The sequence below is a fragment of the Lontra canadensis genome, unplaced genomic scaffold, assembly GCF_010015895.1.
Source record: "Lontra canadensis isolate GAN:19392208 unplaced genomic scaffold, GSC_riverotter_1.0 scaffold19, whole genome shotgun sequence".
Lineage (NCBI taxonomy): Eukaryota > Metazoa > Chordata > Mammalia > Carnivora > Mustelidae > Lontra > Lontra canadensis.
In genome coordinates this window covers 14,775,352-14,799,552 of record NW_022631013.1, presented here as the reverse complement: position 1 = coordinate 14,799,552, position 24,201 = coordinate 14,775,352, and the positions used below count along the sequence as shown (strand labels likewise).

Here is a 24,201-nt window from a genome sequence, read left to right as displayed (position 1 = left end):
TCTCCTCTTAATTCCCTACAAACCCATGACTCAAAACTCAACAAATGCCTCAAACTTTTTTCTCCAGTCTTGGGCCTTTTCGAAGCATTTCATTTAAGAAAATATTTTAAATAGTCTGCAAAATATGACTTATTTTAGCCTAAGGCACAGGCAAAAATATATATATATTTTTTTCACCTTTGTAGAATATGTGGGTGGACCTACACAATTGTTTGATATTCTCTTTTAAGTCCTGCCATCCCTTGGAAAACAGAAGACAACTTCCTCTTCAAGCCTACATGATGAGGGCCTTTACCCTTAAGGGGAAAACCCGACCCGCATTCAAACCCTGGTGTTTGCTCCATGTCCTCATTATTTATTTGAGACCAGCATGGTCCTGGTTGGAGGGCTGGCAGCAGAACTGTCCAAGGTGGGCTTGGATCATCTACACAAATAGCAGTGAGACATGTCAGGGCAGATCGTGTTTCCCCACAGCACAGACAGAGCCCTCAGATGAGCGTGCACGCTCACACACCCCCCCGAGACAAACACAACCGCCGGAGACAAGAGTGAGCTTAGGGACATATTAAAGACAGAAATCCTTCCCTAAAGGTGCCATGATCTAAGACACTGTGTCCCTCAGTGGGCCCAGGGCCCCACTCAATTGGGCTGAGATCAGTGAGTCTTCATTTTTCTGAGAGCAGGCTGCTGGAATCTTTAGTGTACATTTCACTCTCCACTGGTTTTCCTGCGGATTCTGAGCTGACACCAGGTGAAATTCTGCTAACCAGGATTACCTGGAGGAATTATGAGTCACCCTTTACTCAAGGCAGCTCTGCATTATGCCTTTTTCATAAATGCCTCCTTTAATGCTCACAAACAATCCTGACAAGTGGGGATCGAGCTTCCTATTTTTCAAAGAGGAGAATAGGCACTCAGAAACGCTCCGTGACTATCCGGGGTCACGCTACGGGCAGTGTTGACTCTCGTCTGGTGAATGCTGAAACTGGAGTTTTTTTTCCACGTGTTATGTTACATTTTTGCATTCTGAAGATTTCCCCGACAAAGAAATGCAGCTTTCTTGCCCCTGATTCAACCTGAACCGTCCATTTGGATTGACTTTTATGAAACAGACTGTCTTCTTTGACATTAGTGACATCTCTTTCAGGAAAAAAAAAAAAAAGTTCCTTAAAAATTATCCACTTGGTGGCTTTACTTCCATTATTTTATTTGCATTCCAGATCTGCTCTGTGATCATTCTTTATAAGCTCCTCAGAAGTTAGAATCCATTATCAATCAGCATGCCGTCGAAAATACAGACAACCCTTCAGGCATTTCAGAAGGAGATTTAATACAAGGAACTGGTTACAGATTTGTTGCAAGGGTGGAGGAGCGAAACAAGAAGGTGCTGTCCCCGGAGATAAGTATTTACAGAAATGACCAAGCCCCTTGGGCTGCAGGAACAAAAAGGGAAACAGTGTGGCCACTGCCTTGGAAATGCACAAAATGCACGAAGTGGTATCTCTTCTCCACAGCGTGCTGATTGATAATGGATTCCAACTTCCGAGGCGTTTATAAAAATGACCCCAGAGCCGATTAGGAATGCAAATAAAATAATGGGGACCCAAGGGCACGGGCCTCTGAGGCTCCTGCCGCCACTGTTTCTGCTGCTCTGGGGACTCCCTCCCACAAGCCACTGAGCAGTCAGCTCAAAGCCCCCCATGCTGACAGTTGGGGGGCTGTTCGGACCCACAGACACCTGCAGGCACTCAGAGATCCTGCTTCTACAGCCAAAGCAGGAAAAAAAATAGCTTTTCCCTTATGTGTACTTTCTTTTTTTTTTTTTTTAAGATTTTATTTATTTATTTGACAGACAGAGATCACAAGTAGGGAGAGAGGCAGGCAGAGAGAGGAAGGGAAGCAGGCTCCCCGCTGAGCAGAGAGCCCGGTTCGTTCGGGGCTAGATCCCAGGACCCTGGGATCATGACCTGAGCCAAAGGCAGAGGCTTTAACCCACTGAGGCACCCAGGTGCCCCTTATACGTACTTTTTAAATCTCCCTTGAATACTTCTCATGAGCAAAACCTAAATGGAAACCAGCTGGCAGAGGATGGTGGGAAATGTGGTTTCTGGACTTTGGGCCCCTGCAACACAGAGGAGGGTACAGAAGAGCAAGTATGAGCTGTAAGCCAGCCGACAGAACTCAGCCACCATGCTGGCCAGAGCCACCAAACTCCCCTGCTTCAGAATTCAGCTCACCCTATGGCTGGGTTCAAGTGCACTCGCTGAGCCTCAGTCACAGGCCTGGGATGTCACGTGGCAAAAGCTTGAGGAGAGTCATGGCATTATATAGACATAAAGAATACGTGTGTGGGGAGAAGGACAAAACAAACCCCACTCAAGCTGGGGTTTAAGAAGGCAAAGCCAGCCTGGCTTCCTTGGCTGAAATGCCAGGCCACACGGAGGCTGAAGCACGGGCTTCACTCAGAATCCACTGCCTCTGTTCTCACTGCCTTATCACTCCGGCTCCTTCCTGCAGGCGGCAAGAAAGATAGAGGCCCAGGGACCTTCCCAGGGACCTTTGATGGCAGGGGTCTTGGGCCAGGTTGCCTGGAGACAGATTCTGAAACAAAGATTTGCACACAGGAAGCTGATGGGGAGGGGGTCTCAGAGACAAGACCTGGGAGGGAGGGAGGGAAGCAGGATGTGGCAAAGGGACAAGTGAAACAATGCCGCTGTAACCATGGCCTTGGTCATCCCAGGGACCTCTGGATCCCACGGTCCTTCACGGTTGTCGTGAATTGAGGCCGGGGGTAGAACTATGTCCCTTCGTGATCTTTGGATGCAGATCATAGTACTGCTTTGCTCAACCTCCCCAACCCCGGGCTCTGCCCTGCACTTAAGATCCTCTCCACAGCCCTGTCTGGCCTCCTGGCTGGCCGTGACCTAGCCCTGCCCACCTGCCCGCTCCCTCACCTACCCGTGCCCCACCACGCGGTCCTTTCTGTTCCTGCCCTGATTCACACCGTACCTGGAGTGTCTCCCTCCTGCCTCACGGCCTGCGCCTCTTCTGTCCGCCCTTCACTGAGCTCTTTCCTGACTGTGCGACAGACCCCCTCCCTCTTACTTTCTTTGGGGAGCTCTGTACAAAGTAAAGTCATCTTGTTCACTTATTGGCCAACTTGTTTCATTGGTCCGTCCACATCAAATATAAAGCACTCGGAGAGCAGGAATCAGTACCTAGAAATCAAGTTCGTGGCCCAGAATAGGCATATTTTTGGAAGGGCAGAATTTCATGAAAATCATCAGACTGCCATGTGGGCTTCCTTGTTGACGTGGAGTTGGTTGGGATAGCGGTCCCCATCCAGACAGCCGTGGGCAGGGGAGCAGAACCAGCGTTAGCGGTCAGACCCGATGGGTGCTGTGGTGACTTCTTCAGGAAGCGATCAGATGACACATCTTCCTCAGAAGGGGGCTTTCTAGAGCTTCTTGGCTGCTTCTCTGCGCAGACCCCCATTAGCCCAATTACCCATCTGTGCCTCCTTCATTACCCGCCAGTGAAGCCCATGGTGGCTCACGTGGTTTGAGAACTCAGTCACTTGGGGGCTGATGTTTCCGAGGTGAGGACACCTTGGGCAAAGACTCAACAGTTTATCCCTTTGCCGGATGACACCATGTGATATAGAAAATCTCCTCCCAAGTGTTGGAAAGCTTCCTGATGCTTAAAATGTTTTGTTTTGTTTTATTTCTTAATTTCAGCTCTCTATTAAACATTTTAAAATAAAAATGACTACTGCCATTTACTGGGTGCCCATTGTAGGTCAGGAGCTCTGCTGGGTGTGCAGGAATGTGCCTGAGGGAGCACTAAGCCAGGTTTGGGATACTCGGACACTGGCCTCCTTCCCCTGCATTACCTGAGATGCTTAAGGAGCTACCGTTAGGAAAAGCAGCTATCATGAGGAAAATAAAACCTGACAGGTCTCACTTCAAAGATGGACTAATTGGTTTTGTTTACAACGTAAACGGAGGTTCTCATCCCCACCTCATACTCCAAGCCAGTGTCATTCTCTCCAAGCTCTGAAGACCATTTCCTATACTTTTTCATTAACTAATGACGATTCTGCAGAACTCGTCCACATTTTATATCTAGAAGTCTTTGGAGTTCCTCAGAGCTTGGCAGGAGATGGGCAAATTAGATCCCCCCCTTATCAAACCAAGAAGTGTCCTCCTTGTCCACCATGTCTGTGTCTTTCCCAGCTTTGCAAAGTGCTCTATTTGCATAAAAGTGAGCCTTTTGCAAGCTGTTCTGTGTTTTTCAATCATCCCTAGAAATAAAATCACAGCTCCCATCTCACCTTACGCTGAGGTGTTTTCACACTCCCGGGAATTGCCTGCCGTCACCTGAATATGGAACTCGGTGGGCATTGATTTCAAACTGATACTACGTGCAGCTGTCTACAGGATTTCAGAAAGGTGTCAAAGGGGCCTTAGAAGGTGTTTCTCCTTCTGAGAACAGGCTGAGTGATTCTCTTTGTTCGAAAAGCCGCAAGGCCTCAGACTTTGGGTTTCCACCGAGGGATGGTGTGTCTTGGCGCTTTGTTCCAAGAACTGAATGGGATGTGCTATGACCTGTTGATGCGAGAGCCATAGTGAGAGTAAAGCAGGGTCCCTTTAAGACCATTGCTTTTCCTAATTGTACGTTAATGGAAAGACGGGAAGGAATTTATTTCTGGATGAGGAGCAAGATGCTGTCGTGAAAGGGCATGGGCATTAAAATCAAACTTGGAGCTGACTCCCAGCAGCCTCACAGTGACCTAACACAGAGTGCATCACCTCTCTCAGTCTCAATTTCTTGATCCGTAAAATGCAGATCATACCCCTTTCCACCCAAGCTTGTCAAAAAGATTCATTGATACAATGTGTCGATTTTGTTGCACCGTTACAGAATTTTGATGGGTCCTGAATTAACAAGGAGAAGCCCCACCCCCCTCTTTATGTTCCCGATTTATTTAGCCCAGCATATGGAAGCCCGATATCAGCCAGCAAGGCAGATGCAGGAGATGATGCTGTCTGGAGGCCCTGGTGCCCCTAATGAGGGGTGCTCATCTGCCCGTGACCCTAGGCACGTCTTGCTGGCTCAAGAAGCTTCATTTTGTGCTGCCTCGTAGCCCATTTATAACTGGGACTGATGTCAACCCTCAGGAAGAACTTACCAAAATATTCTCTGTCCTTAATAAAAATACTAACTGACCTCCAGTCCCCTTCTGGTCCTCACACCAAACAGCCTCAGCAGAGCCACGCGTCGTAATGGGTGGGACCCAGGAGCAGAGTCAGGGCCAGGTGCCAGCACCCTGAAAGACCTTGTCCCAGGATAACACAGGACACGTGGGGGGTTTCATGGATAATCGTGATGATAATGATGACGCCTAGCTCAGCTGTAATGCTGTAATTCACGTGTGTTGGTTTCATTATTGATTTTGTGCTCTTCCGATTAACCAAAGTCACAGCCGGTTTTAAAACAGTTAGTTTAATTTTGCATCTGCAGGCTCGTGGGAATCTGGGTTTTTTCCAACATTAATAATCACACTGTACCATTTATGAATCGCAGCTGAGACCAGTGGTGTTTGAGCTAATATGGCATTTCTCTTTTGTTCTTGTCTGTTTTGTTTTGTTTTTAGGGCCAAGTTGTGTTCCGGAATGGGGAGAGAATGGGGACCATTAAATTTACTCAATTTCAAGGTAGGCTTTCTGATGCTTCTTCTTTCTAGTTGATGAGTTCTATATTCGGGAATGTCGTGTTTCTGCAATAAAATACATCCAAAGAAATGAAAGTAGGATGTTTCAATAAGAGAAAGCAGAGTCCATAGAAAACACGGCTCTGTGAGAACATCAGTTTCAACTTATTTAGAATATGTTTCTCCACTGCATGACTTTGCAGGCTATCCAGTCTCCCCACATGACTCCGAGAGGCTTGGGAAAGTATGGGAGTGTGGGAGTTCAGTCCCCTCCAGTATTCTGAGAAAGCTTGCATTATTCTTGTTTTTGATGATAGAAATTTTCAAACAGACCCTAAAGTCGAGAGAACCACGTAATGAACCCCGTGTACCCATCACCTGGCTTCAACCATCATCAACATTTTGCTACTCTTGCTTTATCTTTACTTACCCACTCCCCCCCCCTTTTTTTGCTGTAATGTTTAAAGCAGCTCCCAGACATTATCTCATTTCAATCTCTAAATACTGCAGTATGCATTCCTTCTAGATAAGGACTTTTCAAAACATAACCATGCTACTATTATCCTACCTTAAACATTTAACAATGATTCTTTATATCCTTTCACTTCTAGTCTATGTTGATCCTCTGATTATTTGCAAAATGTCCTTACAGTTTGTGGGGAAATCCACACAACGTCTGGTTGCTATTTCTGTTTAATCTCTTTTAACCCATCATCATCCCCAACACATGCTTGTAACAGGTCCTTGATTTTTTTTTTTTTTTTTTTTAAGAAACCAGGTCGCTTGTTGGGCTTTTCTGTTGTTTGTGTTGTCAGGGGCTCAGAAACCTTCCAGATCACGTTCCTCAAGTGACAAGGTGGAAGTAGAGGCCCAGAGAGGGGGCGGGGGCTTGTCAGAGTACACAGGGCATCTGTGAGGAGTGGGGCTGGGCTTTCCCCCAGGATAGACAGCCCCATGCAGCCCGTAGGGTCATCAGCCAGGTTGTTAGCCAAAGCCACTAGGTGCATCCTTCTTCACTGAAGCGTTTTTCAGCATCTGGAGGTTTCTGGAAAATCCAGAAACAAGAGCAGTGCCTTTGAGTCAGATCCCAAAGTCATCCAGGGGAAAAAGCAAGAAATGAAATCGAGTTATTCGGGTTCATTCAGACAAATCCCACCGGATTTAGATCAATGAGGAGAGGTGTTCGGTACTGTGGCGCCATAATGCAATCTTGTACATTTACCCATTCGTCTTCCTGTGGCAGGTAATTGAAACGCATGTCAGCTCTCTGGCATGCACAAAAGATGTAATTTTCGGCAAATGTAATTATTTTCCCATTTGTTAAGTCTTGCTTCTTCATTGGTTGAACCAAGTAAGCATCTTGGCAAAGATACTTACTTTTTTTTTTTTTTGAGTGATTGTAACTAAATTCTCTTGTCACATTTCCAGTTCTGAAATTATATCATTCTAGGAGAATATTTTATAAAATATTGATTGGCCGATCACAGATTACAAGTGCGTGCCAATTTTATTGCCTTTTTTCTTCATATGTTAGGATTAGACACCAACTCCAATAACTAGTTTTAGGCATTTATAAGGAAAGCAATGGACCAAATAGTAGCTCAGAGGTAGGTGGGTCTGACCTACCTTAGCTCAAGTCAGTATATAGCACGTTAGGCAAGTAACTTTGCCTGTGTGAAGTCCTTATCTGTAGAACAGAAATATAATCCTACCTACCTTCTTGGAATGTGGAAAGAACTTGAGAACACATAGAAATATGTGCATGTATTTCTGGCTCAGCAAGTAGCAGCACTTATGATTAGCACCGTGTCCAAAATTATGACACTTTTCTGAAGCAAATCCAGATTTTCTCAGTGTGTTGAAACCCCCCAGGTGCCTTATAGCTTCTCCCCACACTTAGCCATATGTAGGATATCAGACACGCCAGGGTCTCAGAGATGAACATGTTCCACCGCTTCCCGGTGTAAAGGGGAAACTGGGGCCCAGGGGAGGGAGGGAGGGGTTCCTCCCCGGGACCTAAGCTGGTTAATGGCAGAGCTGAGCCAGGACCTCAGCTCCCCCAGATGCACAACTTACCTGGGTGTTTTCCCTCACCACATCCGTGCCCAGTTTTTAGTGGACATCAGAGCTGGGCCTGCACATGCTCCTCTTTGTATGTTTTTAAAACAAACATTGATCCTGTTCACAGAGGGATTCGGTGTTTTTTTGGGTCTAAAATGAGCCACTAGAATGCTGGGGGTGTGTCCATGTCCTCACAAGAGTTAGTTTTCCAAATGTAGAGGGTCTCAGAGGTGCATGCCTGCCAGGATGGAGTGGCATTGAATTATCAAACAGGCTGACCAGCCTGAAGGGTGCTTATCATCTCATTTCACAGAGAGGAAACTGAGGCCCAGACAGGGGAAAGGACGTGCTGTGGGGGAGACCCTGACTCACCATGGAGTGGCACGTTCATTCCGTCTCTTCTCTGGGCCCATGCTTCCCTGGGCTGGTCCAGACTCTGTTTCCTGGGACTTTTACAGGATTTACCCAAGAATTGCCTCATGCCATTGGCTTTTCCAAAAGGCCTCTAAATAGAACGGCCATGTTGTTTTCTGACATGTCCTCCACACCATCTCTCTCCCTGTCAGCTTCTCTCTCCCTCACCTCCTGCCCCATCTTTAGAGGGGACAGGGAATAGCAGGGCTCACAGCACAGCTGGCTTGCAGACAGCCAGCCCCGGCTGGCGGTGGGGGCTTCCTTTGCAGGGGCTGCTATAAGACTTGCACCCAGGCTGTCTCAAAGGTCATTAACCTGATCTTGGAAGCTGGCCCATCCCACCCTTCCTCTGAAGACCTCACGAGATGCACTTTCCATCCTCATTTGTGCAGAGTTCTCGGGGCCTTCTGAAATCTTATCTACCGTATAGGAAACATCTCCTCGGAGGCTCTGTTAATTCCTTTGCAGAACTAAAACAAATGAGTTGGAAACAGAGGTTTTAGAAGACTTAAAAGGGAGACAAGAAGCCTGGTCCTGCACTTTTTGACTCTAAGACTGTAGGGTAGCACGAATGCCTGGCACTCAGCTGGCTTCCAGGACAAGTTTATTGATTTAATCTGGAGGCAAAAGACCTGGGTTCAAGTCCTGGCTCTGAAACTCAGCAGCAGTGTAACCCTGGGCAAGTTACTTCATCTCCCTAAGCCGCAGCTTAATCCTCTGGAAAATGGGATGACGCTAATGCCAGCCCTGCCCAGCTCCTGGGTCTGGGGAAAGGACCAAATGAGATTTAGCCCCATAGCCTCTCAAATGGTGGGAAGCTCGTCACATTATGACATGATGCCTGGCTCTTGGCCAGCTCTTGGTAATGCTTACTGGATTCATTGGTGATAGGACTTGTAGATATTTAAGAATGGCTTCATTTATTTGTGGTTTCCGGTGACGTATGGCTAACTGCTATTTGCCAGAATGTGAGCTGAAGCTAATTCAAGATGGCGGCATTGTCATTTCAGGCTGGAGAAACTGCCTATCTCATAAACTTAGGAGTGCTGGATGAACAGAACTATTCTAAAACGATGTGCCAGGGTTAGCCCCTTGGCCCCTCTTGAGACTGAGGCATTTTTAATCCAGAGAGGGCTTCAGAACCCTAAGAATGACCTTCCTCATCCCCAGCTTCCCTCCATTTACTTCATTTTCAAGGGTTCCCAAAACTTTAACTCCCAGCAGGACAATGTGGATAGGTGGCGGACGCTGTCAGTGACACATCCATTCTTCCCAAGCATCCACAATTCCAGAACAAATGCTTCATGGAAAGCACCAGCACCCCTCACCCTGTGCAAGGAGTAGGCCATGTATCCAAGAGAGTTGGTGCTTCCAGGGACAACCTTGTGCCAGGGAGGAGAGAGAAGCAGAGGATAAACCACCCAGCACCCTTCCCTCTTGGGTGGGACAACTGCAAGGTGTTCTACTGTGCTTCCAGGAGTTCCCAATAGGATTGTGCGTCAGTTACCTACCCAGAAACCTGCTCATGAATACCCCGGTACTGGCTCCCTTCCTTTCCCTGTCTCACCTCCCCACACGTCTTCAGGGGGCCCCAAGACCACCTCCCAAATCAGTTTCGTGCCCTCCTACTCTTGTCTCGGGTGCAATTCTGAGTGACCCACCTGTGGTCAGAAGCAGGCATTCGCATCCTGTTGGCCACACACCTAGGGCGAATTAGGGCCAAGGCCTAAACCGCTCCCGATTCCACCTTCAGCTCCCCTCACCCCTCCACCTCTGCCGGCACTGACTCCCATTAAACCACGTGTCCGTGAGCATGAATGCCAGGGAATTGGCTTCTTTTCTTCCCCTCAAGAGAAGAAAGAATCCATGTTCCTGCCGAAGTCTAAACACGGTTCAGAATTTGCAGCAGGGAAGGAAGTTGAGCGAAGCCATGATTAGAGCCTTGTTTGTGCTACGCTTCTGGAGCTCTCAGCATCTGCGCGCTCAACCGCTCGCCGGCCCTGCCTTCATTAGGCCCGTTTGTCAGCATCTCGGCGAGCTATAATGTGCTTGCGTTCCGCATGGCTTCTATGCCACCGAGAGGGCTCAGACTTCGGACTTTTCTATTCCGGCACCTGACTGGAAGGCACGGGGTCTTCCGTCGCTCCAACGGCACGATTGCCATTCAGCAGGTACCTAGTGAACTGTGGGCTTGTCTCCCCCACTCCCCATCGTTTGCAGACATTAATCACCGTTTGGTCTTTGGGGTAACAGATACGGTTCTATTCAGTGCACATTTCCTGAGCATCTGCCAGGCGCTCTACCAAGTCCTCTGAGGGAAGCCAAGTTGAATAAGATACAGTCCCTGCCCTCCAGGGACCTCATAATTTCTCTGGCCAAGTGCCAGGGTCTATAAAAGCAGGAAGATGATTTCCCAGAACCGACTAGAAAACTTTTGGAGCTAGTCTGACCCTAGTTTGAGATGCTCGAGACCGGTTTTTAATGTCCTTTTCCTTCTGTCGAGGTCAAGGCGTGTTTTGTTGCTCCCTTCACCTGGCCATAGGTCTGGAAAAGCCAGGTAGCCCGACGGCCTTGCGACTTGATGTAATTAAGAGAGGAGACAGGCCACTGAACTGCGGGAAACCCTGGCAGGGTTGTGGTTCAGCAGGAATGGAAGGACGCAGGTGTACGTGGGCTCTTTGAGGCTGGGAGCCTGACCCCGACACTTCCCAGCCTTCATGATCGAGGGCTTATGTTTCAGAGAGCCCAAGGAAAGTAGACTGAATGACAGAATTAGCTAGCAGACCTTGTGTTTCATTGAGCCATAGAATCTCCATGTTGAAGGGAGCCATGACTCTCTTTTGAAACATTACCTCTCCTTGAATGCCTCCAGTGACGGGGAACTCATCTCCTTGCATGTAAATGAGCTTTGAAGTACATGAGCTTTGAAGCAGGCATGTCTCTTCCTTACTAGCTAGGTGCTGTGGCTTGATCTCTCTAAGGCCACCATTTCAGCATTCAGTTTAAAGTAGTAAAATTAAAGGGGATCACTTTCTTTGTCACTTTTTTTGAGGGATGGTGAGAATTCCATGACATGAAGCTACAAATGGTTCAGTGACTAGCACAGAGAAGGGCATGGCAACTGTGGGCTTCCTGCTCCTCTCCTGGTCACTAATGATCATAACCCCAGATCCGCACCCCCCCACCAGAATTTCTTGAGAGAAGTACCACCTTACTTCCTTAGTATACATTTCACTCTCCTCATTTCATGAGACAATGTCATCACTGGCCCAGGAAAGCCCCTCTTGATTGTCTCTGCCCTCTCGCAAGCATTTGCTCTCATCCTGCAGAGAAAGGCCAACACTGTTAGCGTTTAAGGCATGTATTATGTTGGTTTGTCCTTACAGAAGGTGGATTGTTGTTTCGTATGCATATATTTTGATTTCTGTCAGTGCAGCTGGATTGTATATCTTCTTCTATTTCTTTCTCTCCCCACCCCCACCCAGTGCTTTGTTTTTTTCGAGATGCTTCCATGTTCCTGTGTATACATCTGAGCCATGCCTTGCACTGATCATGCTTTACCCACCCACTCTCCCAGTGACAGATACCCAGGTCCCTTTCAACTCCCTACCTATAGAAATAATGAGTGTCCTTGTACTTGTCCCTTACGAACCCAGCTGAGCATTTCTTTAGGACAAATGCCCGGGAGCAGAACTGTTGGATGGGAAGGTGTGTGAACACTGCACATGCCTGTGACCTGCCAGGTGGCTCTTTCAGTGCCCACACCTGTCTCCACTGCCACCAGCATGGGGATTCTTATGTCCCTTCTCCCACCAATACTTAAGGCCCCAGCTTGCTCATTGTTTGCCAGTCTAAAGGTATAAAGTAATATCAGTAGTCTTAAATATCATTTCTCTGATTACTAACAAGGTTTGGGTATTTTTTCCTGGGCTTGTCAGCCATTTGTTGATCTTTCTGTTCCTTTGACCACTTTTATTTTGAGGGTACTGTCTTCTCCTTGTTGATTGGCTAGAGTTCCTTATATACTCCATACTTGATCTTAGCCATAAGGCCGAGAAGCGATCCTCCTTATGTACTCCAAATAGTAGTCCCCTTTTACCTTTAGGCTTTGCAAATACCTTCTCCCACTCAGTCACTTGTCTATAGACTTAAAGTCCTTGTTGAACAGAAGTTCTTAATTTCAATGTGGATAAATTCCTCTTCCTCCCCCCATGCTTTGGGCTTTTGAAGTTTCTTAAGAGTCATTTCCTGGCACCTGCATGCCAGGGCCTGATGGGGCACAGAGGGTGCTGGGCTGGGTAAGATGCAGCCCCTTCTCCCAGAGAGCTCCTAGTCCAGGGGGGAAAAGACACAGGACCCTGAGTGGGTGAGACACATGATATGGGCATTCAGAGAGAGACAATTGGTTCTGCATGGCAGTTTCTAGGAAAGCTACCTGGGAGAGGCAGCATCTGAGTTTTCTTTCCTATTCCTGAGTTTGGGATTCTGAAGGGCCAGTGGGAAGTTAGCCAAGAAGAAGAGACAAAAGGCGCTCTAGATGCAAATAATCTGTTGTGTTTATGTGTGTCCTGCGTACCCCCAGATACTTAGCTTTTGCTTCTGGCCTGGTTCACCTAAGTCAATAGACAAATCTGCCCTTAGCAAGGTTATTATATTCCCAAGCCCTCTGGCCAGTGTCCACTTGGCCTGTTAAAAATTCCCAAACAAAGGTCAATGATGTTAATTTGTTACAAACGTGACAGTGACATATTGTTTATGGAGACAGAGAAGACGGTGTGCGGGATTCAGTCCCAGGAGTGCTGCTCAGCTCTGCTCCTCACCCGATGACAGGAGAGTCACCCTCTGGGGCCTGCCCACAGGCAGTGACCAGAGCGGGGATCACTCCTGAAGAAGGGCTGGCGACGCGGAGAAGAGCAGAATCAAAGCCCGTGACTGCCACATTCCCACCTCTGAAGAACCACCAGGAGCGGGCATCCATGTGGCGTGTGGCCCCCAGGCACATGCAGGACCCCTGAGGCAGGTTTTCAAAGCACTTGCAGAATTGTCAAACGAGAGGCGTTGGCCACAGAGATCGCCCTGTCCAGGCCGCTCGCTTTAACAAGGCCCAGGCAGACACCGGGGCTTCCTGGGGGCTCCTCACTGAGGTCACGGCAAAGCCGAGACGAGCTCCAAGGGTCCAGTCTACCCGCCAGAGCTCTTCCTTCTCCTCAAGTTTGGGATTTTGTTGGGGGGCCTAGAGTGGAGTGACTGCCCAGCATTTTGTATTTTTGTTGGGTCAAGACCATGCTGTGTGTTAGATCTCAGAGTCACACGTGGAGTCTATCTATTTGTAACCATTAAACTTTAAAGACCACATATACCTCCCTCCGTTATGATCTAGAGCTAGCTGAGGAAAAATGGACAGTTAGGAGGGAGGGGAATAGAACCCATGTAGCAGGCTATGGGCACCCCGCTAGTGCAGGAGGTCGGTGACCCTGTCACTGGCTCCCCGCCCCACGCCCCCACCCCCCGCCGGGATGCAGTCCCAGAAGGAGACAGAATCACTGACGGAAGCGATTTCCCAGCCGTCTCGTGGATGCTCTCAGGCCCACCGCCAGTGAATATTTTCAGACTGGACTTTTTTTGGCAGCCTAATTTTCACCAATAGGACCTATTTCCTTTACATATCATCCAAATCTAAAACTTGAAATAAAGAATGCGCTTTTGAAAGAGAACCCTTCTTTTTGCCCCACAACGAGAAAGCAGCATATTGTTCTGCGGGAGAGAGCCTCTCTGTCCCACACTATTTTTAGCCTCTTAGCACAGAAAGCGTCAGCACTGAAGGGCCTTCAGTCAAATCTAGCGGTTCTCAACCCTGGCTGTTCATCAGGGTGGGCTTAGGTCCCCTAAGTATTTTGAAAATATTTTGAAAATACTGCCCAGAACCTACCCCTCAACCCCCCAGAGGTTCAAATAGAATGGGTCCATATTAGGACTCCGACATATGTATTTTCCAGCAGTTCCCAGGTGATACTAATGCCCGCCAGGGCTGAGAACCGCTGGAAGCCCTTCTGTGCAGTTTGCCGATGGAGAAACTGAGGCCCAGAGAAAGGGATGGTCTGTTCAGGGCCAGACAGTGAGTGGCAAGCTGCCCCAGAGTTGTGGGGCAAGGAGGCAGCCCTCTGCTCAAGTCCTTTGTCCACACCCACCCCCTGGTGGGTCTTTCTAGTCTGTCCCCTGGCCCACAGTCTGCAAGGCCCAGTCCATATCCATTGGATGGTTAACATTGTTTGCGAGTTAACAAGGAACCCAAGAGTTAAGCAGTGAGTGTTGGGTGCCTATCATGGTCACCACCGGCTGGGCCATGGAAGAACACAGAGGACCCCATCTTTCTACTTTCAGATACAGGAGGGGTCCTAGGATGGGGGATAAGACTCGATGCTACCTAGGGACACCAGAAGCAAGCCTTCAGGTCCCACCTAGGAACTAACGTCTGGTAATAATCATAAGGCCTTGGCACACGTAGGACACAGCTCCAGCACCAGGAGCTGTTACCCAGCCCTCAGCCCACAGCAACTGATGGGCTCAGAGGGGAGCAGTACTCAGGGAAGGCTTCCTGGAAGAGGTGGATGTAGGATTGGGCCATGTTGGTAGAGGGAGGGGAAAGCCACTTTCCAAGCAGAGGGATTGTTATGGGGAAACGATGGCAGTAAAAAACAAACAAACAAACAAACAAACCTAGGGAGTATTTGGGGACCTAGCAAATAGCTCAGTTGCTTTTATCATGAGGCCAACTACAATTTATCGAACACTTACCGTTACCGTCTGTAAGCCAGAAACTGCCTATATTCTCCTCTTTAATCCTCGTGGCCACTTAGAAACTTCCTATTTTCCGGCTACAGCCACCTGCTAACAAAGGGCAAGCTGGAGGGAAAAAGTACCTGCAAATGAGAATAATTTTATCTGCCTGGTAGGGGCTGGGAGAGTCTCTAAACTACAATGTCAGAGATTATGATTTTTTTTTTTTTGGATCTTTGTATCTTTAGCCCGGAGCCTGGCAGATTAATAGGCACCCAGACAATGTTTGTTGAATAAATGAATGAATGAATGAGTGAGTGAGTGAGTGATGAGGGATTTAGCAGCAGCATTCCTCAGCGCCCAGATGTCCAAGGCCACCTTGGTCAAGGATGAGAACAGAACTTCATCTTCCACCACCCACACTGATGCTTTTGAGGGATTCTTTATGGGGAAGTACCTGGGGCTGGGCATGGCATGCAGTAGGCACTCCATAAGTGTGGGCCGAACAGAGGTGTTCAGCATGGGTGGTGAAAGCGGGCTGAGTTCAGAGCCCACTTCAGGAGCCCACTTGGCTGCTGCCTGCGCATGGCTCTGAGTGTTTGCTCAACTGCCATGAGGCTCCTCCCTCATCTACAGACGGGGGCCAGTCATGCCCAGTTCACGGTTTGCCAAGACCTTCAATGCAAGAACATGGGCAGCACTTGTGAGCACGCTCAGGGAGGGACCGTGGTGATGACGGCTGTCTTGGGAAGCCGAGGATGTGCGCCCCAGCCAGTAGGCAGTCCCGGTGCCACGGGACAGTCCATCAGGGTGTATGAGTCAGGGGGACAGGCTGTGTGGCTGGGGGCACAGTGGGGTGCCAGCCACATCACTTCCCGGTTCCTGGTGATTTGTTCCAATCAGCCTGCATATTTCATGAGCTGCCTCCCCACGCCAGATAAATAAATCACGGCTTCCTCCTCTGAGTGGCAGGAGCTGACTGGGGCTGAGGACTTCAAAAGGCCAGAGCAGGGATGCTGGAGCTCCCAGCAGATTCTGCTAATGTGACATTTAGGAGCTGTGACCCAGGCAAGCGACACCACCTGCACGGGGGCAGGGAGACCATTATGGTGGGGAGGAGGGGAGAAGGAAATGACTTTTACACTCCTGTTTTCCACACCACCATCCAAGGAACACAGGCAGAAGTGTGGCCTATGGGATTCCCTGTTCTGCTTCCTGAATGTTGATAAGGGATCAGCGGCGCATCTGCATTTCTGCAAAGAAATTCACTTAGAGCAGGAGCCCCAGCCAGCCAGCAGTTCCTCTGGGGGCACGTTTGGAATTCCTGCAGCTGTGTCACTCGATAACCTCTGGGCATTTGCAGGCCCAGCATCTGCATCTCCGGGGATCCGCTTGCCCTGCGGGTGGGCATGTGGGCAGGACACTCTCTAGTTAACACACTGGAGGCACCCTTGGCCTGTGGAGGCGGCAGCTTGGAAGGGACTGTCACTGCTCAGCGATCCCATTTGAGGCAGCCCCATGTTGGTGAGGAGCATGGGCTTCGGGAGACATCCCGGGTTTGAGGCCAGGCTCTGCTCTTAAAATCGGTGGGGCAGCTGGCGGCCCAGGCACCACCTGCTGACCTCAGTTTCCTCGTCTGTACAGTGGCACTGAAACCGCCAGCCACAGCAGTGAGAACTGAACAAGAAAAGGCACAGAAAGTTCCTAGCACAGATCCAGGCACACTGTCAAGGCTCGGTGGTTCTCCCCTCCCCCTCCCAGCCCTGTCGAAGCCTGTTTGGCCCTGGTGGCTTTACCCTCTAGTTTCACACCCCTTGCCTTTGGTCTTGTTTCCCCAGACCTGCTTTGTCTGTGGTCACTAGTCCCCCCACACATCAAATCCACTGACCCCTTGCTTAAGGGCCTTGTTTTTCTAGTCTCTTAGTGACATCTGACACAGCTGGCCAGCTCCATTGTGAAATTGTCCCTTTCCTTGACTCCCATGATGCCCACTCTCTCCTTCCATCCTGCTCCTGGCACCCTGGCCAGTCCTTCCCAGTCTCCTTGCAGCATCCTTGCCCCACCCAACCCCCACCCCCAGGGAGAGGTTGGCACTCCCCAGGATTCTGCCCTGGGTCCTCTCCCCTCCTTGACACTATCCCAAGGGATCTCCTTCCTGCCCCCTGCTTCAACTCCCAGTTTACATGCCGATGGCCCCAGCTCTCTTCCCAGCCCAGACCTCTCCCCTGTATCCAGACCCAAGGACATCTCCATCCTCATGACCCATGAGCACGTTAGGCTTAGCTAATGCTAACTCCACCTCGGAATGCATTAATAGGAATATAATGTGCAAAATGAAGGAGGGGATAATCCCCTGTATTTGCTGCTGACCAAGGTCCTGCCTAAAGAAATATGTTGGTCAGTCCTTCAGTCTACACTCTCTCAGACACAGTGACATTGTATGATGTGGCCCAAGAAGGGACCTGGAGGGGGCAGAATAGAAATGATATTCTGTAAGAGGACGTTGGGGACTGGCACCGGGGGAATGATTGAGGTCTTCAAGTCTCTAGGACTGTCTTGGAGCAGAGGGAGCAGAAGCTGTCTGTGTGGCCCTAGATGATAGAGCCAGATACCAGGGGAAAGTTACAAAGAGACCATTCAGCTCAATGACCAGGAAGGACTTGGTAACAGACAGAAAGTCCAGTTAAGAGGGGAGTGGGCCCCCATCCACGAGGTACACAGCAAAGAGGGGGATAACCAGTGGATGAGATGGTGTAGGAGGGCGTCTGTCCCACCCCAGATCCATCGCAGGTTTTCCGATTCTACCTGGAAAAGGCCCTGGGGCAAAGGAAAGTGTATGAGAACATAGCCAGCGCAAGAGCTGGGACGGCAGCAGCCATCCACAGGCGTGGGACTCCATCTAACCGGCCACTCTCTCTCTCTTTTTTTTTCTTCCTTTTTTTTTTTCCTTTTTCTTTTTTTAATTTTTATTTATAGTGGTGGGTATTATGGAGGGCACGTATTGCATGATGCACAGGGTGTGGTGCATAAACAATGAATTCCAGCCACTGTCTCTTGCTCCCCGCAGACAGCAGGGAGGTGAAGGTGGGAGAGTACAACGCTGTGGCCGACACACTGGAGATCATCAACGACACTATCAGGTTCCAAGGTAAGACAGGTGGGCTTCTCATAGGAGGAGGCCTGCTCTGTTTCTCCCAAGGTCAGATACTGTCTAAGGGTTGGAGATAAGCTCAGAGTCCTTCGTTTCCTAGGGAAGAGGGAACCTCCTTTTGTCTCAACACATATACTCACTGAGCACAGAGTCCCCATCACTCACATGGGAGCTGGGTTCTAGCTCCTGGGATGGGTCACTGAAATTTGCATGGAGTACTGTCTCTTACCCAGGCATCTGCATTTAAACCAGTCCATAGCCAGGAGTAACTCTGTTTAAATGTGACCCAGGTAGTCTAGCTCTGTCTGCTCCTGTGAGAAGTGACTTGTTTGGGTTCGTAATAAATCCTGTCCACCTGCTGGTCTTCCTGAAAATCATTCCCTCCTCTTCTGCTGAAGAAATCCTCCTTAGCTTCTAGAACGAGATCAAATGACACCTCTTCTGTGCAGCCCTCCCTGTTTGCCCCCAGCTGAGCTCATGGTTCACTGCCTAACTTTCACAGTGTTTGTCTCTGCCTTCCCCATAGTCACTGTCTTTTGCATGGCAATTTCTAGGTCGTTTGACCATGAGCTCCCTGACTTTAAACCCCTGATGCCAGCCAGGGTCTGACACATGTTCAAGGTTCATATTTGATGAGAAACTAAACACGTGACTGATCAAGGGGATGACTAGGTGTGTGAATAAATGAATGAATGGGGGAGCACATGAGTCAATAAGGTAGGGGTGGGTGGGTGGATAGATGGACGGACAGACGGATGGGTGGGTGGTGGATGAGTTGAACCCATCTTAATTCCTGCAAATGCATTCTGCCCTCAGCAGCCAAGGTGCCCTGCCCGTCACACTAAGCTGAAGATTCTCCACCTCTGCTCAGAGCCCTGCCCGTCCCCATTGCTCAGCTGCAGGCCTCACTCCACTGAATCAGCTTAGGACCTTCCTGTTTCTCTGCCTCTTCTTTCAGATCTCCCCAGCCAAACTGCTTACAGTTCCTCAAATAGGCCAGGACACCACCGTGCCTTTTCCCCTGCTGGTTCCTCTGCCCAAAATGCCTTTTCCTCCGTGGCTTCCTTGTGGCCAGCCAATTGTTCATCTTCTGAGGACCAGCTCTCCCGTCTGTAGCCTTTCCAGACTCCGTCAGGGAGAACTGCACTCTTGTGTCTGCTTCAGGCTCAGGCCTCTCTGTGCCTGATGTTATCAGCCACCTGGACCCTGCCTTTGGAGGCAGTTTGCATGATAGTTAGAGCACAGGACTCAGTTAGGCAGGTCTGGGTTCAAATCCTGCCGGCTTTGCCACTTACTATCCATAAAAGTCACTTAGCTCTTAGAAAACGGTTGCCTGTCTGTAAAACAGAAGTAATCTTCTCTCCCTGTGAGGCTGTTGGATGAATTAAATGAGAAAATCTCTATAAAGGGCTTAACCCATCGTAAGCATTCAGTAAACATGATTGCTTCTTACTGCCTTTTTCTTTTTACATGTCTAGTGTGTAAGTTCCTTGAGGACAGGGGCTGTGTCTTGGTTGACTTTGAATCACTGGTGCCCAACACCAGACATGACAGGTAGAAAGTGATCATTAAGGATGACTGGTCATCGTTAATGATGACGAATGAAGGTATAGTGATGGATGATGGAATAGTGTAGAACAGACAAGTAACGAGTGAATGGGCAGGGTGAGGAGCAGGAAAGAAAACTCAAGGTGGTCACTGCGGATGCTTCTGATAAGTCATTACCGAGTGACTTCCGAAACATCTTAGTTAAGGTACATTGTGCGTGAAGGCACCATTTTGGGGGGAGGGGAGGTAGGGTAAGGAAGAGGAGATGTGGTCAGTTTCCTGACGTTGTTTCTATGTGAACAGCGAGTGGTCATACTTGTCGTGGACCCATTGGTCCAACCCTCAGCCATTTTCTCAATGCCCAGAGAGGGGCTTGTTCCCAGCCAGTTCCCAAACAGTGTTTGGGAACCAGAAGACACTTGAGCTAACCTGATGCAGCCAGAGGTTCTCTTGGGGGTGGGGGGGTCCGGTGGGGAGGAAAATGGAAGAATGGAGGAAGAAGGATTCACATGAGGAGCTTTCACTTCTAGAAGCAAGAAATGATGTTACTTCATCCACCTTGTGTCTGCGTTTGCCCTGACTTTCAGCCCTGAAGCCACTCCTTAAAAATATTCCTTTACATGGAATTGCTTGAAACTTTTACATTTAACCATGCCAGCAGGTTCCCAGCTGTTTTCAAACCCGGCAACTTCCCTACTTTGATGGTTCGAACTCTTCTTATCCCCTGAATATTTCCAAACACATCTGAACTTGCTAGGAGAGTTTTTGAAACACAGATGTTCAGGGAGGGGGATCTCCATCCCTGCTGTCTCACCTGCCCATCCTCTGCTTGTCTCCTGGGAATGGAGGTGTGACCCAGGTTGGCCCCCAGGGCATAGCTATAGTGGGTCTCCATGACCCCTGCCTGGGGCTCCCCGGGCTCTCCACTTTCCCTACCAGAGAAAAAAAGCCCCAGTAATTCCACAGTTCCGCAGCAGAAGCCTGACTTGAAATAGCAGCTGAGAGGAAAGGGATTTATAAGAAGTGAGGTGAGGTGGGACGAGTGCCTACAGCCCTCCTCCCAAGCCAGCCTGGATACAGTTTTGCCAGTGACCAGAAACATGAGTTTTCTCTGAGGCCCTCAGGGCTCCCCTAGGTTCCCGGTGCCCTTGGAGAATGAGCAGGGACAGCTCTGCAGTCACATAGAGAAATGGAATCCCACAGTTCTGGTCCAGTCCTGGCACAACAGGGAAGGGGAGGCATGCCAATAGCTTCTGCCTCCCACAGTTAGTGAGGCTTATGAAAATGGAAAACCAGAAAGAGCTTTTGTAACATAATGACCTTGAGGCAGAAAACCCATGCCCAGAGACATCTACGTCTCGGTGAAACTGACAGGCAAGACGTCTGACCTATTGAGGGTGGTCATTATCATGTGTCAGAGCAGAGACCTTGAGAGCCCAAGCCAGGCTCCTCGCCCCCAGTGGCACCCAGTGGGTCCCACTCACAGTGTCCAGCTGTGTGCTTTCCGAGCTGCTGTTACCTATGGGGACAAATGGGAATGGTTTTTCAACAGGGTAATTAGACCAAATCAAATTCTAGTCTTTTAATGGCTATTAAATGCATCACAAATTCCTTATTGATTCTATTTAGAGAAAGAAGTAAGTCCTAGCTGAGGCTTCCTGCCAGTAGACTGGCCAGCCACTGGGGCTCTCTTATCCAGTAGCTGTGTCCTGCTCGGAGGTTGTGCATAGGTGTCAGATGGCAAGACCTGCCGGCCGAGATGTTCTCCTGACCATGCACCAGGCTCCGCTGACGTCTGTTCCTCGACATTCTAGGATCCGAACCACCAAAAGACAAGACCATCATCCTGGAGCAGCTCCGGAAGATCTCCCTACCTCTCTACAGCATCCTCTCTGCCCTCACCATCCTGGGGATGATCATGGCCAGCGCGTTCCTCTTCTTCAACATCAAGAATCGGAATCAGAAGTAAGCCCCTCACACCCTCCTCTTGGATGATGCATTCCGATCGACAAACCTCATGGATCAAGTGTAGGAGCATCACGTGATCAATGCACCAGGGGCACGGGAGATGTTTTCGGGACGATTTTCTAAAGTGGTTGTTCGGTCCCTGGGATGTGATTAGATGTTCTATGTAATGTACATATGTGCACAGCCATGCACAAACACGTGTGCCCACCACACACACACACACACACACACATACACACAGAGAGAGAGAGAGAGGCAGGGCTGCGGGTTGCACAGGAGGGATGGGTTAAATAAACTCCAAGGGTCTGAGTCGCTGGCCTCCTCAGAACTTTGGCTATGCCCCCGCACTTTCTACCTGTCCAGGAGGAAAAATACAGAGGCGGGACTTCCCCAGAGTCTTGGCTTCTCCCACAGTGTCCTGGGGAAGCAGTGTCTGAGGTAGTCACTGAGTTCAGGAAGGGGCACCCCCGCCCCGGTCCGGGGCAGTATTTACAGCCCGAGAAGCTCCTCTCTCACATCATTCTCACTGGGACCCTCAAACAACTCCCCCTGATTCACAGAAGAGAGTACAGAATCCCAGTGACAGAGAGAGGACCGCTGTCCGAGGCCACACTACTGTGTGTGGCTGAACATGTCCCCTGGGTTTCTGGCTTTGATTTCTTTTTTACCACATACGCTCTTCACTCTCTGGAGGAGAGAAGCTCACAGCCTGAGTTATTCTGGTCTGTCGTGGGTAGAACAGGCCACCGCATAGGCGGTGGTGTTCACTGAGCACAACCAGCTTCTGTGGTTCCCAGAGCAAACCCCTGGACCCAGCTCCCTGGGTTGCTGGGGAGCCACTGAGCAGGGGCTCAGAGAGAGGCACCAGGGGCACAGCCTTGGTGACATCGAGCCCAGAAGCCACACTGTGTGACCTTCCTGGCTGCCAGGAGCAAGTCTCATTCCACAGAGAATGGGGTTGTTTTCTTTCTTCTCTTCCTGTTTGCAAAGAAAGAACTTGGAGACTCTCTATTTCTTTGTTGTTTTTGATTTTGATTAGTCAAACCTATTTCCCGAAGAAAAAAAGGAGTTTTATTCACCTGTTTATTTTCTATACATTAGTAACACATATGCTGCCACAAAAAAATTCAAGAAAGTTTTGCCTACTCTGTACAAACCTTAGCTCATGACTATGCCCCTTAGCATTTGGTGCAAGGCCTGGGCCCGGAATCAGTTCTCAATTAATATTAGACTCCCTTTCTACAAGCTTCCAAAATACCTATCTTAACAGCAAGTTGCCCCTATGGTAAGACTAGACTCCTTTAATTCTTTAATTACACTGTTCTGGCCTCCTGTGGAAAATTACTGTTACTCTTCCAGTAGACTGGCAGCTATGTGAATTTTTTGACTGGCTTTGCAGATTAAAAAATCTGAAAGAAATAAGAAATGTCACAGTAGTTCCAAGTTCCCCTCACTTTTATGTCTCTAAGTTCTACCCATTTGTTAAGGTTCTTTTCCTCTAGTAACCACCCCGCCTCCTGGCCCTCCCCCTTCCCCAGCTTCCCATGGCAATAAGGATGAAGGGGCCTCAGTAGTCTGTGGTTTGCAAAAGGACCTCCAGGAATCCAGCCTTGTATGAGCTGCCCACATGCCCTGGGCAGTGTGGTCTGTGCTCCCATTTTACTCATGAGGAGACTCCTCTGGGCCCAATGGCCGGCCAGGGGTGCACCTCTGGGGGGAGGCCCCAACTCATGCTCTCTGCTCAAAGTCCGCATGTGATCCATAATTTACACCAGGCTTTTTATCTCTCTTCCACTTGGACACATTGCATTTTTTAAATGTGAAAGGATTCGTAAAATGGCAGAGTGTAAAAGAAAATGTTCAGGGAACAATTGACCATAATTACGATCTGCAAAAAAGCACCTGGACTGGGTGGGGGGTGCCTCAAAACCCAAGATAGACCCCGTGGATTGTGCTGGGGTAGCCAGGCACTTGTGAGGGTGAATTCCAGCTGGGCACTGGTCTCGGTCAGGCCTGGCTTGCCGGGCAGCTGGGGGCCAAAGCGGAATTCCTGCAGAAGGCCAGAGACAAGCATGTAGAGTATGGGAGTGTAAAGATTGCCCCCGGCAGCCTGGTGAAGACAGGGGAAGGCTGGGGATGGGGACTCCGTTGTCCATTTTTATCACCTAAAGACTAGGCATGAGACCCCTTGGCGCACAAGACCGTGGCAGCTTCGGACAGCCAAAGCAAATGCTCACCTACGCCCTGGTGACCACACTTCCTCAGCAGCCCTGTAGACCTCCTGGGCCGGCCCCACTTGGCAAGGCGAAGAGTGGTGTGGCCTTCTCCCCCTCCTCTCCCTCTTCCCTTAAGGCTGCTGAGCTTAAGTGTAGAAGTCTCTAGGTTTAGCCTCTCTTTTCAGCCCCAGAGGAAAGAAAGACCCGTTGCCTTAATAATGTGTTTGTGTAAACTGAAAATGAATGGTTGAAAAAGCTGGTGCTACAAGCTTTCCTCTAGGGAAATGACAGATGAACTCGATAGAGGAAAAATCCACCAGTAGCATCAGATAGCTTCCAGGGTCCTTCTGGGT

General features: G+C 49.3%; 1 protein-coding gene across 1 annotated transcript in view; it reads left to right on the top strand.

Moving 5' to 3' along the window:
* Positions 1-24,201, top strand: part of GABBR2 (gamma-aminobutyric acid type B receptor subunit 2) — a 336,043-nt gene that overhangs the window by 237,188 nt on the left and 74,654 nt on the right. Inside the window, exons 8-10 of the mRNA XM_032860690.1 lie at positions 5,657-5,717; positions 18,033-18,113; positions 21,479-21,629. Of these exons, the coding sequence (XP_032716581.1) occupies positions 5,657-5,717; positions 18,033-18,113; positions 21,479-21,629 (293 nt within the window). The remainder of the gene's footprint in view (positions 1-5,656; positions 5,718-18,032; positions 18,114-21,478; positions 21,630-24,201) is intronic.